We start from the raw sequence: 17,785 nt of genomic DNA on the forward strand, positions 1-17,785 counted from the left end.
ATCCGCCTGCCTCTGCCTCCCGAGTGCTGGGATTAAAGGCATGAGCCATCACACCCGGCTTGGAGCTAGCTGTCTTATACTGCTCCAGCACCATGCCTGCCTGCCTGCTGCCATCCCCACCCCCAACATCATGAACTTACCCTCTGAAACTGTAAGCAAGCCTCCAATTCAATGTTTTCCTCTATGAGTTGTCATGGTCATGGCGTTTCATCTCATCAATAAAGGTGTAACTAAGATTAAGGTTCCAAGCACCCATACCAGGTGGCTCACAACAGTCTGTAACTCCAACTCCGTGGAATCCAATGTCCTCTTCTAACCTCCGCGGGTAACTGCACCCATGTGTACAAACAGGTACACATACACATAGTTTAAAACAAAATCTTAAAAACTAAGGAAAGTGACTAGTCTCCGCCCTGGTAGCGATCTTCCGGCAGTGTTGAATTCATAGAAGGAAACATGTTTTACTTGACATTTGCAACTTTATAGCCCCATCTGGTCCATTTAAATAGTGCAGGAAGAAATTTTAAGCATTTAGATTGGTTTTTTAATTAAGCTGAAGAATAGAGGGCTTGTTTAACAAATGCCTGATGTTATGGAAAAGTACATTTATAGAGACTTTCACCAAGTCAGCTCACCTGACTCTGGAGAAGGACAAGGATCTTGCAGGCCCACTGTCATCTGTTCCATTTGTTGGCTTTAAAGATTTTGTTTCATTTGAGGCCGCACTTCTGTCTTAGAAGTGTTTGAAAACTGCTGTAAGAGATCCCCAAGTGCTTCCTCGCCTGCTCTGAAAACCACAAAACCAGAAAATGATCTCAAATTGTGGTAAATGGAATTAAGTTATCCCCCCAAAATTGCAGAATATATCCAAGAAAGTTTTTATCGCCAAGGCAAACCATATAATTTTCTCCTCTCCAAAGTTTTAAAATTGCACAGATTCTTTTCTAAGTGCACTCAAAGTTCCACATGGGAAAATCTTACCGCAGCAATCACAACAATACAGAAATGTAGACAAGGCAGGAATAAGTGACTCTTTGTTTCTCAGAAAATAATGGGATCGGAAGAGGTTTCCTCAGGTAACTCTGTTCCGGTGTCAACACTGGAAAGTCACCTGAGAGGTCAGTCTTGCTTGTGTGGAGTCAGCCCATTAGCTAGGACGATTTAGGAGCGATAGAGCTCTGTGTGTGTTTCAAAGCATTTCCCTCAAGGAATGATGGGAAAGGAATTAGGATGTGATAAGCCAACAAGGGTTTATTCAAGAGCAGCCAAAAACTAGATAAGGATGAAGATAATATGTTGAGCTCTAAAACAGGTCAGCAATGAAAAGGTTGAGAAACGTTTGATTCACTGTGGGTCCACCCTCAGGGTCCCAAGGAAAGATAAAAGTAAATTTACTCATCTACTTCCAACGATCTTCAATACCCTCTGTCGATGCTGTATTTCCTTCAGACCAGATCTGACTCCTCGTTCCTGAATCATCATCTTCGAAATTATAAGACATGGAGGATGAAGATAAGACAGTTGAATGTCAGTATTCAAAGCCACCTACGGGGATCACGTACGAGGCTTCTCCACATCACGAACTACAGGTAAAATCTCCAGCCAAAGGCAGGGAGTCCCAGCTGTTGCCTTAAGCACATGACTATGGCTTCTAAGCAGAGAGAATCATTTCTCCTCACGCTTTACCAGTCGACTAACAGTTCTCCTGGAAGACACACTCCTGAAATACCAGCACTCAGAAGAGGGATGCAGAAATATTGTGAGCCTGCGGCCAGCCTGAGTAACCTGGTGAGACCCTGTCTCAAAAAAAAAAAAAAAAAAAAAAAGGAAGGAAAACTTTGTGTTCCTGGCCTAAGCCCTAGTTCAGTGGTTCTCAACTTTCCTAATGCTGAAACCCTTTAATACAGTTCATCATGCGGTGGTGACCTCCCAACCAGAAAATTATTTTTGCTGCTATGTCATAACTGTAGTTTTGCTACAGTTAGGAATTGTAAGGTAAACATCTGTATTTTCTGATGCTATTATTCAACCCCTGTGAAAAAGTAGTTTGACCCCCCAAAGCGCGGTGACCCACAGGTTGAGAACATCTTTTTAGGTGAATTTGTGTGGTTGTTTCCCTTGCTCTCTTTCTCCCTCCCTCCCTCCCTTCCTCCTCCCTCTTTTCTTCCCTCCCTCCTCCCTCTTTCCCTCTCACCTCCCTCCCTCCTTCCCTTTCTTAAATCACTTTGATACATTTACTTGCTATGATCTTGAATTATGTGTTAACTGTATTAATTTGGGGGCCTGGTTACATAGTTACTATGTAACTTTAGGTTTACATGACCCACACATTTAAAAATTTAAAAACAGGGACTTATTGTTCAATATTCTTCAATGGTTCTTCTTCTAAGTACGAGGTGACATGTTAGTAATAAAGATGCGTGTTAATAAGTTATTAATCCTCGATTCTAATAGTGACAACTTGATTTGAGATTTGAGATTTGATTTGAGATTTGATAAGTCAATAGCTAAAAGATGTGTGAAAATAAAGGGTTTTTTTTGTTTTGTTTTGTTTTGTTTTGTTTTGTTTTAGTTTTAAAGATTTAAAATTTTGTTTTAAATCCAGGAGGAGAGAGTCATGAGCCTCAGAGGTGCAGACAGAAGTGAACCGACAGAAGGCAGTAAACTCCTGACCAGCGGTAAAAAAACCCAGGACTCACCAACAGAACCCAGGGGCCTGCAGAGTCTGAGGCAATTCCTGGCCTGCCCTCCACGCGGCTGCCTGGCAAGAGTGATAACGAATGGTGTGTGTACAGCGGGGGATGAAAATGATCAGAGATGATGTCACAGTGAGAGTTTCCCAAGCCATGCGGTTAAAAAAAAGACAACAAGAAATTTACTCTTCTTAAGTTAAAACTGCGAGGCAGAACAGCTGACCCAGTTGTGGCTCTGTTCCACACGGTCACGGTCACTCCGGGTAGGGGGTAAAAAGCTCTCCCTCTCACACTGTGGCTTCAGAGGTGTCTGTGACCACATTCGAGCCAGTACTTTCTTGAGTCAAAAGAGCAGAGATGAGAGAACTTCCGAATCTGGGTAATTTCACACAATCACTGTTGGCCAATGTCTTATTACCAGAAAAGCATTCTGTAAATGTTGACCTCATTAGAGCATTGCGACTGATGCTGAGCAAGAGTCTTGCTTTGCAAATCACCCATTTCTTTGTAGACTTTGAGGATTTAGGGGAGGATTTATCCTGACTTTTTTTTTTTTTTTGGACATTGTTTCAGTTTAGATGTATTTGTCTTGTAGTTTGTGGCAGTAACCTAAAATATGTGAGAAATTTAGTGACTACAGATGCTCAAAATCAGTGATACGACGTCTTGTTTACAAAGGAAGAGTGTGTGGATGATTGTGTGTGGGCCCGCACGCTGTGCGCATAGTGTAGGTTAGCTGTGCAATCATACAAGAAAGAAGAGGTTGAAAATTGTCTGTAAGGCAGATTTTTAGACAATTTTGGAAACTGTTGAGAATGAAAACATTATTTCAGTTATACTTACAGCTTTCTCTCTCTTTTCCTGAAAACCAAGGCTGGATTCTCAATTCCCAGTCCTCGTGACCTTAGTTTGTGTGTGTCTGGTTTGTTGGTTTGGTTGGTTTTTGTTTTTGTTTTTTGTTCGTTTGTTTTTTGCTTTGTTTCAACAAAGGCTATCTCTGTAGCTCAGGACTCTTGATCCTCCTGTCTCAGCCTCTCCAGGGCTGGCATTGCAGGCCTGTGCCACCCACTCAGCCTGAGCTGAGTCTTCTTAGAGCTTAGAAGGAAGACTCTCACAGACATTGTCCTCGTTTTCATCCAGGCCAGTGACAACAAATATAATATGTTCTACTTTAGGTGGTGCATGTTTTTGTTGGGAAAGTAAGATTCTGAATCAGTGTGGGAAAACATTTTTAAGCTATTAGGAACACAGAAAACCAGGTTCCAGGATATGAACTAGCTGAGAGGCCACATACCATTCAATACCTTTTCTTTCCTCTTATTATTTTTCTAACTTTTACCACTGAAAATATGCCACATAGCTAGCTAGTTAAAACATTTATAATAAAAACAGATACTCATTGCCTGAGGAATGTGTCAAAACGAGTCATGTGATTTGAAGTCTCATTTTTATTTTAATATTTTTTAAATGTATTTTGCGGCACTGTGTGTGCGTGCATGCATGCGTGCGTGAGTACGTGCGCGCGCGTGTGCACGTGTGTGTGTGTGTGTGTGTGTGTGTGTGTGTGTGTGTGTGTGTATGTCCGTGTCCATATCAATGACATGCACTCTGAATTGCACTCGATTATTGATGCGCTTGGTCTAGCTAGCCAGCTTGCTCTGGGATCACATCTATGTCCTGAGCACTGGAGCTACAAGTAGATTTTCATGTTCATTAGAACACTTACCCACTGAGCTATCTCAACAGCCTGAGAACCCATTTTAAAATATAGAGTTCTTCAGAACGTTCCTGAGAGATGAGGGCTCCTGGTAGATAAACGTGTGCTCACTGATTTTTCTCTCGTTTCACTCCTGCATCCTCCTCTTAAGAAGCAATTATTACATGAAGGTTATGTTTTTTCCAAAGTCATAAATGACAAATCAATAATTAACTGATTTAAACCCGATCTGGGAATACCTTACAATATGCACATAACACTTCCAATTATATTGCAAATATGGGTAATGAAAGGAGAGGGACTTTTACAAAGTGATCTTAGCCTGGAAAAAGGAAAACTCTTAACTCTGTCTGAATTAAAAAAAAAAATTCAGCTAGTGCTTTAATAAAGTCCTACTTAACATCTGGAAAGCTGTGCCTTCCATTCTGGCTGTAAGATCTTATGGAAATCTTAGCTTGTATACTCTATTGGAAAATACTGAAAATGCCTTAGACATTTCATTGTATTAGTGGCTTACATTTCTGGGGAAAGTGTTTTTGAGAATTTAGAAAAGGAGGCATGGGGTTTGGTCACTGTGTTAATAACTCTCATTTTGTGATAACACAGAAATAGACCTTTTTTTTTTTTTTTTAGTGTGATAATTCTAAACAAACATTTACTCTGAAAGAGCTGATGGTTAATGTTTAATTCAAGGCAAAACTAAATACTGGAGCATAAGCAGAGTTCAAATATTCTCAGATTTCTACTAAGAGGACAGTGATTGTTCTCTGGAATATTAACTGTTCCTGGGTTGCAAGATGGTGGTTCTTTCTGGCATTGTGAAGGGAAACAGGACTGGTGTATTCAAGGTGCTGTTTATTCCATGGTGCTTCTCCCTACCCCCACCCCGAAACACACACACACACACACACACACACACACACACACACACCACACCACCCCAAGCAAGGTTTCTCTGTGTAACATCCCTGGCTGTACTGGAACTCACTTTATAGATAAGGCTAGCTTTGAACTCACCATGGCTGACCTGATTCCCTGGTTCTTCTTTTTTTTTTTTTTTTTTTTTTTTTTTGTTTTGTTTTTCGAGACAGGGTTTTTCTGTATAGCCCTGGCTGTCCTGGAACTCACTTGGTAGACCAAGCTGGCCTCGAACTCAGAAATCCGCCTGCCTCTGCCTCCCAAGTGCTGGGATTAAAGGTGTGCACCACCACGCCCGACCGATTCCCTGGTTCTTAACCTGATTGGTAATCACCTACTTGTTCACATTCCTTGTGTCCTTTATAACTTATGGTTATAAACATTTGCATACGGATGTTGTGTTTATTTAAAAATAATTTCAGAATACATCAAAGCTTGCATATAAAATGTAGTTTTCCTGGTGTTTTGGGTTTTATTTTTAATGTATGTATGTATGTACTTATTTGCTGCTCTTTTCGTTGGTGGTGGTCTTTAGGTACCATGGTTGTTCTTCTGTGGGCAGTGGTTTGGTCAGTTACCGGCCCTGAATGTCTTCCTGGAGGAAATCTGTTTGGAATTATCATTCTGTTCTATTGTTCCATCACCGGAGGTAAACTTTTTGGACTCATTAAGTTTCCAACATTGCCTCCTCTGCCTCCTCTTCTCGGTAAGTGTGAAATGCTTCCTGATTTCCTCAAAGCAAATGATAGTTATAGAAACTATTCTGAAAAGCTTTGGGGAATAAAGGAATTAAAATTTTCAGCATTTGCTATCCTGGAGATGAAAGGCAGACATTTTGGGTTTGGTGGGTTTTTTTGTTTTGTTTTGTTTTGTTGTTGTTGTTGTTGTTGTTTTTGAGACAGGGTTTCTCTGTGTAGCCCTGGCTGTCCTGGAACTTGCTTTGTAAACCAGGCTGGCCTCAAACTCACAGAGCTCCATCTGCCTCTGTCACCCATGTGTTGAACTAAAGGCATGGACCACTACCTTGGTCCGGCTTGTCTCTATTTTTATACAGTATCCTAACTTTAGTAAAAGTGTTTATCAGTGTGAAGTGTGAACACTTATGCAGACACAGTATGAAGAAGTTATCACAGATCAGACATGGAGAACAGAGACCTCCAGGTCTCTCATAGAAGGATCTTTCCCTTCATATGTACTTATGGCCTAAATGTGGGCAGAATTCCCTTACAAGAACCCAGGTTTAGTTACCCTGAATTATCCATACCTAGGATGTGAAACTTCTCATGACTTCTTAGTAACCACTTTCTGCCCCAGAAACATTACACTGGCCTACGCCCTTGCTCCCCTCCCCTCCCCTCCCAGATGCCTTGTATGGCTGTCTTTTCTGTTTCATCAGTTGGGGTTGTTAGCCTTGTTCCTCTGGAGGCTGAAAGCTTGTTGCTGTGTTATAGTTCCTACCATTTGTCCATTATATAAGCAAAGGTCATGGTCATCTGTCTACAACTGATTTTACGTTCCTCATCTTGTATAAAATAAGGAAGGCGGTCAGTAAACGGTGAATAGTAAATAGAGGAAGAGGCACCATCTGCCATGGCAAGGTGGTGTCCATTTACCATAAATGTCTTCTGAACCTCTACAATGTGTGTTGCCTGTATCCTACTGGCTTCCATGAAGGTAAATATAGAATCCATATAGGTAGTTATCGTTATTGATGGCTCAGGGAATCTGACATTGCAAATAACTCTAGGAGCTGTTTGTACTCAGGGACAGTGAACTGAAATTGGATTAAAGCCTCTCATGGAGGAGGTGATCATTATTCCTTCTAAATGCTATACATATGTCCTCTCTATTTTCAGTTACCCAGACACTATTAATTTTGTTTTTACACATTTATTTTTATTTTATGTGCATTGGTGTTTTGACTATATGTATCTCTGTGTCAAGATCCTCTAGAATCGGAGTTATAGACAGCTGTGAGCTGCCATGTGGGTGCTGGGAATTGAATCCAGGTCCTCTAAAAGAACAGCCAGTGCTCTTAACCACTGTGCCATCTCTCCAACCCTTCTGGCAATATTAATTATTCTAATAAATTTTATACAAAAAGTATTTCATTGATTTTTTTTTTTTATTATATGTGTTTTGTTTTTTTTTCTGAGACAGGGTTTCTCTGTATAGTCCTGGAACTCACTTTGTAGACCAGGCTGGCCTCGAACTTAGAAATTCGCCTGCCTCTGCCTCCCAAGTGCTGGGATTAAAGGCGTGCACCACCACGCCCAGCTTATTATATGTGTTTTAATTACAAATTTAACTTCATTTCATCCAAAGACTAAGTAAGCATAGGGGAAAACTACATTGCAGTCTCTGTCACATGTAAAGTGCTAAAAAGTAAAAATAAGCTTCCCTAATTGAAAACCTAACTAGTCCGGTGTGATTCATTCAAGGCATGCTGCTAGCTGGGTTCCTCTTGAGGAACGTCCCAGTCATCAGTGATTACATCCGGATCCAGCACAAGTGGTCGTCATCTTTGAGAAGCATAGCCCTTTCTGTCATTCTGGTCCGTGCTGGCCTTGGTCTGGATTCAAAGGTACGGAGTATGGGTTTCTAATTATCAGATACCAAACACGGTCTTCCAATATGACAAGTATTCATAATGATTAGGCTTCAGGAATGAACGTGGACAATGCGCTCAACAGTCTCAGGAAGAGGAGGATTTAGTCCCATTGTGGGCATCCAGATGCTCTCGCACATGTCACTGTGGAGGGGAAACACAGAGAAAGTCATACAGGTGACTGTGGGGAAACAGCCTGTCCAGCCCCAAACATGCCCACAGCGCTAACTACATTGACTCAAGGAACTGCCTACCAAACAGAATGAGTCTTAAGCGTGCTTTTGAACGTACATTTTTACCTTATGTGTACCTTTGAATGCATGAATGGTTCTTTGGAGACAAACATCTTCATTTGGTCTCATTCTGGGGCCATGAGCCACAAGTCAAATGAATGGTCAGACAGTATGTAGGTCAGAAGCTCAGACTCTGAAGTCACCTGTGTGACTGTAAACTTGTCCCCAACACTCACCAATTTCACAAACTGAGGCCACTAACTTTATCTTGTGCCTTCTTAAGTGGTAACACCTACAATGAGGAACCATAGCCACCTGTTGCCGGATTCCTGGGCACACTGTCTCTCAAACCCAAAGAATGCAGATATGCCAGATTAAAGCTAATTAGCTGAAGAACCCGTGACGACCGAGCATGGCCTGAGGAGGTGCTGGAGGTCATAGTGTCCACGTGCCATCAGAGGAACATGGTGTGTCCACTCTTGTTTTTCAGGCCCTGAAGAAGCTGAAGGGTGTGTGTGTACGACTGGCCATGGGTCCCTGCATCGTGGAGGCGTGTGCTTCTGCGCTTCTCTCACACTTCCTGATGGGGTTGCCATGGCAATGGGGGTTCATCCTGGGGTAATTCTTTTCATGTGAAAATATCAAACGACATTTGGAACTTCCTGACTCCATTAAAGAGAATGTAAAATAACTTTTTTTTTAAAAAAAATAACACCATAAAATAGATCATAGTCACTTCAGCACTATCTGAACAGCGTAGCTGTAAGATACAGTTTGTGTCTCTGTAGCTAATTTTTGCAGTGACTGCAGTAAACTAAACTACCAAAGAAGCGGGGGGGGGGTGTTGGTTTTGTTTTTGTTTTTCTCTATGCCCAATCCCCAGGCCTGGGAGTTAGATGGTGGATCCCACCCCAGAGCCTCCATAAGCAGCTTGAAGCTCAGTGGCCCTCAGCAGACACTGTGACTTGGTGGTTCTCCTACACATCCCTTCCAGTGTCCTATTTTCACGTCCGGTGGGTGGGAGCCATGAGACGTGCATATGTTAAAAGTATATAGCAAGAATTTAGTATTTACACGTGGTGGACAAGAAGAAATTTTTACCTGTCAGAAGGAGGACTCAGGCCACTACCTAGATGTCAACTCTTCCTCTGTGGCTTCCCGTTAGCCAGTCTCTCCGTGCCTTGATTTCCTTACTTGTATCTATTTCATAGTGTTCTGGTGGTAATGAAATGAGTTCATATGTGAAGTCCTTGAAGTGGGTGTTGAGAGCATAGTCAGTATGGAAACCTCTTCGCAGTGTTAGCCAGTTGCTCTGACTAGCTCACTGCCCATGTCTTCAGAGCCTCGACCTTCAGATCTGTTGTCTGATTTCACATCTCAAGACCCAACTGAAGCCCTGTGTACTTGAGAATGCTCATGACAGTTTTCACACCTTAGAACATGACTGGCACATATGTGTGTATATGTGTATATATGTATATAAAGTATATGTGTGTATGTATATACATATATACTTTTTAAAGACATTTATTTATTTATATGAGTACACTGTCGCTGTCTTCAGACACACCAGAAGAGGGCATTGGACCCCATTACAGATGATTGTGACCCACCACGTGGTTGCTGGGAATTGAACTCAGGACCTCTGAAAGAACAGTCAGTGCTCTGTCAGTGCTCTTAACCACTGGATCATCTCTCCAGCCCATATGTGTGTGTATGTATATGTATATAAATTTTAAAGCACCTACTGGAGCCTAACTTCATTACTAATTCACTATTTCTCATGATATATATTTTAGGCAACCTAGGTCTTGGACTTGGGGCTACTAAGTCATTGCAAAACAGATGGTTCATGGATAGACTTCAAAACGCAGTGTTCCATACAACTGTCTGCCTGTGCATTTCTGGTTTGGTGTTTCTGGGTCGTTTAAGAGACTGCCGTCATCCAAAGTCTAAACTAGCCTGTAAAAGTATAGGAACACAGAGGCCCTGTTATGAATCCGAGGTGGTGGTCGTGAGCAGCTCACCCAGGCCACGGCGTCTGACACCCGGCTGCTTAGTTTTGTCGTAGGTGCCGTGTCCCCAGCTGTCGTAGTGCCCTCCATGCTCCTTTTGCAGGAAGGAGGCTACGGTGTTGAAAAAGGGATCCCAACCTTACTCATGGCCGCCGGCAGCTTCGATGACATCCTGGCCATCACTGGCTTCAACACGTGCTTGGGCGTGGCCTTTTCCACAGGTAATCTCAGCTCTCCAGGGTAGGCTGGGACAGTGTTTAAACCATGGCATGAGTACTTAGGGCAATGTGTGTAGGGGAGATGCTGGGTCCCTCCCCAGAGCCATAAAACAGAAGCAGCTTATCCCTGCCTTTGCCCTTATAGATGGAGTGCAGGACAGGAGGACACAGGGTTTACAGAAGGAGGGAGGTTTATAGAAGGGTAGTTCTTCTTGGCGAGGTCTAGGAGAAACCACACAAAGGGTCAGGAGTGTAGTAGGCACACAGGAGACACAGCAGTCCAGGTGAGAGGACTGCTGGGAATCTAAAATAGAAGCGTTTTCTGTTCTCCTGTCCTTGTAAATTAGTCTTCAATAAGTCCTGGTTTCACAATGTTACTTTCTTGTTCTGTAACGCACAGATGTTCCTATTCCCTATGAAGACCTAACGGATAATCACCTTTAGTTTAACTCTACTATGCGACTCTATATTTATATTAACACAGCTTGCCTTGTGTGAATCTTTAAAGCAGCAGTTCTTAGCCTTAGCTATTGATTAGCATTACCCAGGGAGCTTTAATTTTTTTTTTTTTAATGTAGACATTACCTTAGACCAACTAAATGAGCCCCCTTGGGGATGGGAATCAGTGTAGCCATGACTAGGAACCATGGCTTCAAAGCAACAGGGTTTGCCTTCGGGTCACGGAGGAGGCAGGAAGATCAAGAGGCAGACAGGGATTCTTAGAGGGGTTTCTCTCAGCTTTGCACAGCTTGTGCATTCTCCTGGCTGACTGCTGTGTCGCCTCTGCCTGCCCCTAAGGCCTGTTGTCAGATGTTTTAAGAGTTTGAACCTGACTAGATTTCCTGAATTTTTAGGTATGAGCCCAAGAATTTTGTTTGTTTTAAACATTTTACCATACAGGAAACTGAACCATATTAGTTACATTCTAAAGGACATTCTTTGGGAGGGAGAGGGGGTCCAGGGTCGAGCCAGGGTTTCTATGTATAGCCCTGGCTGTCCTGGAACTTGCTCTGTACAGAGAGGGCTGGCCTGGAACTCAGGGATCCACCTGCCTCTGCCTTCCAAGTAGTGAAGCTAAAGGTGTGTTTAATGCACCACCACAGCCAGCACGTAGCACATCCTTTCTTGAAATAGCTTGAGGGTCATGCTGGCATCACAGATGGACTTTTGTTTTGTTTTTAGCTGATAAGAGTTAAGATGAACCTAGGACCTTGCTCTTGTCAGGCAAATGACCCTGCTCACCCCAAACCCTGCACATTCAGTGGGGCACTTTTTGACAAGCACACCATTAGCCCCCCAGAAAGCTGTCTTTGCCAAGTAAAATTATGTGATGGAATTTGGTTTTAAGTAAGAGAAATGCTCATTGTAGCAGTAAGAAACCACAGTGAACTTTTGTCTCAAGACAATTGGAAAATGGCTTTTTTTGAGCAGGAAAGGCAGCTTCGGGTGAAGCGCACTTGCTGTTCTTGCAGAGGACTCAGGTTCAATTCCCTGCACTCACCTGATGCTCACAACCATCTGTAACTGCAGAGCGCCCTCTTCTGGCAGGCACACAGGTGGTAATGTAGACAGAATAGACACAAATATAAAATAAACAGAAAAGAAAAATGGCTTTACATGAAGAACAATTTTTCAAATGATGTCTTAACAAAGACTTTCAAAATTAAATTTCTGAGCTGGGCATGGTGGTGCACGCCTTTAATCCCAGCACTCGGGAGGCAGAGGCAGGAGGATTTCTGAGTTCAAGGCCAGCCTGGTCTACAAAGTGAGTTCCAGGACAGCCAGGGCTATACAGAGAAACCCTGTCTCGAGAAAAACAAAAACAAAACAAACAAACAAAAAAACCCAACAACAACAACAACAAAAAAATTAAATTTCCTGAGCCCTGTTTGCTACGAAGAGAAACAGTTTCTACAGCCCTTTCTATTGCCATACTTCAAAGGGATTATGTCACAACACAAAGAAAAATCCTTTTTAGGGAAATTTAACAAGCAATTTGTTTCAGACTTACTGTTTTTCCAATAAAGAGTGGGCAGATGTTTTATTTTGTCAGATCCTTATGTTACTTTGAGCTATAGATTTGATGCTTGTAACTCGAAAACTTGTTCATCTGTACGTACTGCAGTAGAGCAAGCCTGTTGTGAGTGATGGATTTTGTCTTTCGTAATTTGGCAGACTTAAGAAAGGTATTAAATTAAATGAGCCTGTGGGAAGTATCGGAGTTACACCTGGCACTGGTTTTAAAAGTTTGTCCAACACTGTGCTTCTGCTCCTTGAAAGACGGAAGCTGTTTGTCTTTTTCTCTGTCGAGCTCTGGCTGTCCTGGAACCTGCTCTGTAGACCAGACTTGGCCTGGAACTCAGAGATTCTCCTGCCTCTTCCTCCTGAGTGCTGGGAATAAAGGTGTGCTCCACCGCATCTGGCTAGAGGCATTTTAAAAGATATTTAAAGTCATCTATATTAAAAATGTGGAGAGTATGGGGCTGGAGAAACAGCTCAACAGTTCAGAACACTGGCTGCTCTTCCAGTAGACCCGACTGATTTCCCCAGCACCTACAGGGCATCTCCCAACTGTCTGTCACTCCAGCACCAGATCTTAGGCCAGAAGAGGGCCTCCTTGGGTACTGCATGTATGTGTACCACACACATGCAGGCAAAACACCCATACACATAAAATAATAATTTGTAAAAATATGGGGCGTAGGAAATGTCTGTAAGAATTCCCTTCCGTGTGGTTATGTGATTTGGCTTGACGATGTTAGACTGATGCTTGTGCGTTTATGGATTTAGAGCCCCGACGGAAATGTTCCTTTCCTTGTGTTTTTCAGGGTCTACAGTTTTTAACATCTTCAGAGGCATCTTGGAGGTGGTAATTGGTGTGGCAGCTGGATCTTTTCTTGGGTTTTTTATCCAGTACTTCCCGAGCAGGGACCAGGTAAAAGAAGTAATCCGAGAAAAATCATGCTGCAAATTGTCAATGGAAGAACCTTCTAGAACTCCTTCCTCAAAGCTGGATCTGCAGGGCATACGTGGGGAAATGGTCCCCATCTTTACCTTGCTGACTTCTTTATTGCTGCTATCTATGCATGAGGTCCAGGAGAGCTACATGTGTGGGGTCCTAAAGCTGCTCTGTTAGGATTATCTACATTCCAAGTTTCACTGTAGAGCAATATCAGATGCAAAATAATAGGATATGCAAGTTTTTGGGAGTTGTGTAGTATTTGACCAAATCAACATTTATAATGGTTTTTTGAGCCCAGTTTAGTATCAAAATACTTTTATATATATATTGAAATTTCAGAAGAGTGATAATGGCATTGGAAATCCAACTAGAGAAAGTATTGTGTGCTTAACATTCTTGTGTTCATCCTAGGTATAGAATAAAATAATTGAGCTAAGCACCTTGTATTTTTAATTCCAGGACAACCTCGTGTGGAAGCGAGCCTTTCTGATTCTGGGTTTTGCTGTGTTAGCTGTGTTCAGCAGTGTGTATTTTAGCTTCCCGGGGTCAGGAGGACTGTGCACGTTGGTCATGGCTTTCCTAGCAGGCATGAGGTGGACTGACAAGAAGGTGAACTTGACTGTAACTTCATCTGCTCATGACCCTTTTTTGATAAAAATTCTTTCTTTTCCACCTCTTTTGATTTTGGGCTTTGGTTTTTTTTCAAGACAGGGTTTCTCTGTGTAGCCCTGACTGAACTTGCTTTGTAGACCAGGCTGGCTTCGAACATCAAAGAAATCCCCCACTCTGCTCCAAGTACTAGGATTAAAGGCCATGCTACCACACCTGGCTGTTTCAGAGTTGTTGCTCATTTGAATTATGTGTATATTTTTCTTAACTGTGTAGTCATAGTAACAAAACATTAAGTAACCTAAAATTATTAGCTTTGATTTTTTTTTTCTTTTTTCTTTTTCTTTTTTGACATGGGGTATCATATCACATTCTGGCCTCGAATTTCCTGCATAGTTAACGCTGGTCTTGAACTCCCAGCTTTCCTATCTCACAAGAACTTGGAGCTCACCTGTTTGACTAGGTTAGCTGGCGATTGAGCTCTGGGGATCCAGCTGCCTCTGATTTCTTATTTATAGATCTCAAACCCCTATCCCATATCAATCATAACTTATTAATAAAATTTTCTTTGCTTCTCTTTTAGTCAGAGGTAGAAAAGATAATTGCAGTTGCCTGGGCCATTTTCCAGCCTCTTCTTTTTGGCCTGATTGGAGCAGAGGTTTCCATCATGTCTCTCAGAGCAGAAACGGTTGGTAAGAATCTCTCAGGAGTTCTCATGCTAAAACTATACCTTCAGATCCTGCTCTGGATATCTTCAGGAGGTATTTGTCTACCACTGTCACAAATTATACAAAGAACTAACTATGACTCAAGTCTTCATAGAGGTTGGCTAAAGAATAATACTTGTGAATCTAAGTATGAAATCAGGCATCACCCCCCCAACATAAAGATGTTCATCCAACCTGTTCTGATGAAGAGCTAGAATTTTAAAGGTACTAGTTAGTTCTGTAATGTGTTCCTTTGGGATGGAAATGTCTGCCATTCGCTCTTTATCCTACACTCAGACAGCATCATGTTAAGATTGTCTTGACAGCACTGTGCTTGCAATTATTTAATTTGCAATCTCATCCTTCTCCTTACATCTCAGCATTCTTCTACTCATACCAGGAATCTGTTCCTTGCCACCTACCCCACCCCCACCGAATTATGTATACTTCCCCCTTATTCTTATTTATCTCAGAGAAATGTGTATAGATGTAGTATCTGTGGGTCTGTGGGTCTGCATGTGAACACGGGTACCTGCGTTGGTCGGCATGGTGCACGTGAACACAGGTGTACCCTTGTATCAAAGGCCAAATGTGGAGGTTCTGGGTTCAGTTCTCGCTTTTGGCCTTGTTGAAGCAGAGTCTTTCATGGCTGCTGCTGTGCTGCATGTCTCGGGCAAGCTGGCCTGAAAACTCCTGGGCCAGAAATGTCTCTGCCTCCCATCTGAAGAGTGCTGGAGTGACAGATGCAGGCTAACGTATCCAGCTTTTTAAGTGAGTTCTGAGGACTGGATTTAGGGCATCAGCCTTAAGGGACTAGCTCTTTAACCCCAGCTCCCCGGCCCTCTGTTCTATCTTTTAATATGCCATTTATAAGTTTGTTCTCTTGAGAATCTAAAAAGTTTCTAATGTCACGTTTCTTTTTTTTTTTTAAGGTTTATTTATTTTATGTATATGAGTACATTGTCACTATCTTCAGACACACCAGAAGAGGGCAGTGGATCCCATTACGGATGGTTATTAGACACCATGTGGTTGCTGGGAATTGAACTTAGGAAGAGCAGTCAGTCATCTCTCCAGTCTCCCCGTATATCATTTAACACAGTCATACTGAATCAGCCGTTCTCAATCTTCCTAATGCTTCAACTCCTCATGTGCTAGTGGCCCCACCCATAAAATTATTTCCGTTGCTATTTTATGACTGTAACTTTGCTGCTGTTATGAATCATAATGTAAATATCTGATAGGCAGGACATCTGATATGCAGCCCCTGAAAGGGTCGTTCAACCCCAAAGGGTTTCTGACCCCGTGGTGGAGAACTGCTGTGTTAAGTAAACGCGTAGAGGGAAATGTGGGTCTTGCCGTAAAGTGTAAAGTGTTGTGTGCACACAGTGTGTGATGTACTGACACTGGCCTGATGGGTCTCAAAATTGGAGGAAGGCAGAAGCATCTAATTTAAATTTTCTTTGTAAGAATTCAAATACGTCTGATTAAATTCTGGTTTTATAAAGGAAACGATTTCAAGCAATGACTGCACTTGTTATTTCTTTATCAGTTCTATGCAACTGTTTTGTATTTGATGTTTTAATGTTATTTCTAGTGAATGTTTTAACATTATCCCTATCGAGAATATTTTGAAATGTAATTTCTCCTAGCATCTCATTATTTCTAAAACCCGATTATTTCTTTCAGGCCTTTGCGTTGCAACCCTCGGCATCGCAGTGTTGATAAGAATTTTGACTACATTCCTGATGGTGTGTTTCGCTGGCTTTAACATAAAGGAAAAGATATTTATTTCTTTTGCCTGGCTTCCAAAGGCCACAGTCCAGGTAAGTAATAATCAATAGAAAAGGACATCATTTTAGCTGTTGCCTCTGTATGACACTTTCAAATACTGAGTAAGAAGACTTACCTAAGTTTGGAGAAAGTAAACAGTTGGTAAATGACAGAAATGGGTGCGTGAATGCATGGTTGGAGGATTTTACACTAGTCTACTCTCAAAGTCTCATTTATGATGGTTCGTTCACCAGAGAGAAGGTAAAAATAAATCCAAAGACTTCCTGTAAGACTAGAAAGAAGTAGTGACCAGGCTGGGCTGAGCTTTTATCATACAAAACTAAGTCTGAAAAGAGCCTTTGTAACTTATCTCAGATCTTCCAAGAAGGAGGAAGGGAGGGGGGAGGGCAGAAGGAGGGAGAAGGGAAGGGAGAGGCAGGCAGGCAGGCAGGCAGTAGCGAGTCAGCAGGGCTCATCTTAATGTTTGGAAATCCATCAACAGCCATATGATTGATGACTGGTCCATATCTTTATTCATAAGGAAAGAAAGAGCAATTGGAAAGGAATTTAGGTTGTTTTGTTCTGTTTTGAGACAGGGTTTCTTTCTTCAGCCCTGGTCGTCCTGGACCAGGTCGGCCTTGAACTCAGAGGTGATTGCCACCAAACGTGGCCTGCAGAAGAATTTAGAAATGCTTTCCTGTGTTTCCCTTCATCCATGGTTTCACTGTTTGTGGGTCTGTCACCCATGGCAGCTGTGACCTAAAAATATCAAATGGAAAATTATGGAGAGAAACATTTAAGTTTTAAAACACATGCTGTTCCAGGTGCCACGGGGCAATGTTGCACTGGCCTGCTCCATCCTGCTTTGACTGCTGTGGGATGTGCTTCTGTCTCTACTGAGCATGTCTGCCGTGTAGACACCAGGTTATAGCTGTCTTAGCTCTCACATTGACTGCTGGAGTATCATAGAGTATCTTAGTGCTGTGTTCAAGGACTGTTCTTTTACTTAATAATAGTGCCAAACATCAAGAGTGTTGATTAGAGCAATTTGTATATGACAAATTGAAGCCACGAGGTTTTTTATTTAAGGTTAAAAGGGGTGATTGATATCCATGTGTTCATTAATCTACTGGATGTTGTGTTTTATAAAATGGCAGAGGGGGGTGTCTCAGGGGGCCCTGCCAAAGTGTCCCTCTGAACAATCAAGCCATGTGACAGGCCTTAAATAAATAAATAAAAGAAGTTTATTTGAGACCTGAAGGGGGGTAGAGGCAGAGGAGGGAGGACAACAGAGAAGGACAGAGAGAGGGGGAGAGAGAGGGAGAGAGGGGG

The 17,785-nt window shown here is 42.2% G+C and overlaps 1 protein-coding gene across 1 annotated transcript in view; it reads left to right on the forward strand.

Annotated features, from left to right (window-relative positions):
• The window catches only part of Slc9b2 (solute carrier family 9 member B2), a 35,043-nt gene that overhangs the window by 7,982 nt on the left and 9,276 nt on the right, over nt 1-17,785 (forward strand). Inside the window, exons 2-11 of the mRNA XM_021196749.2 lie at nt 1,450-1,589; nt 2,606-2,783; nt 5,864-6,034; nt 7,770-7,912; nt 8,660-8,787; nt 10,230-10,405; nt 13,231-13,337; nt 13,824-13,973; nt 14,557-14,665; nt 16,370-16,506. Coding sequence (XP_021052408.1) covers nt 1,500-1,589; nt 2,606-2,783; nt 5,864-6,034; nt 7,770-7,912; nt 8,660-8,787; nt 10,230-10,405; nt 13,231-13,337; nt 13,824-13,973; nt 14,557-14,665; nt 16,370-16,506 — 1,389 coding nt within the window. The 5' untranslated portion in view covers nt 1,450-1,499. The remainder of the gene's footprint in view (nt 1-1,449; nt 1,590-2,605; nt 2,784-5,863; nt 6,035-7,769; nt 7,913-8,659; nt 8,788-10,229; nt 10,406-13,230; nt 13,338-13,823; nt 13,974-14,556; nt 14,666-16,369; nt 16,507-17,785) is intronic.

The sequence above is a fragment of the Mus pahari genome, chromosome 4 (assembly GCF_900095145.1).
Source record: "Mus pahari chromosome 4, PAHARI_EIJ_v1.1, whole genome shotgun sequence".
NCBI classification, from domain to species: Eukaryota; Metazoa; Chordata; class Mammalia; order Rodentia; family Muridae; genus Mus; species Mus pahari.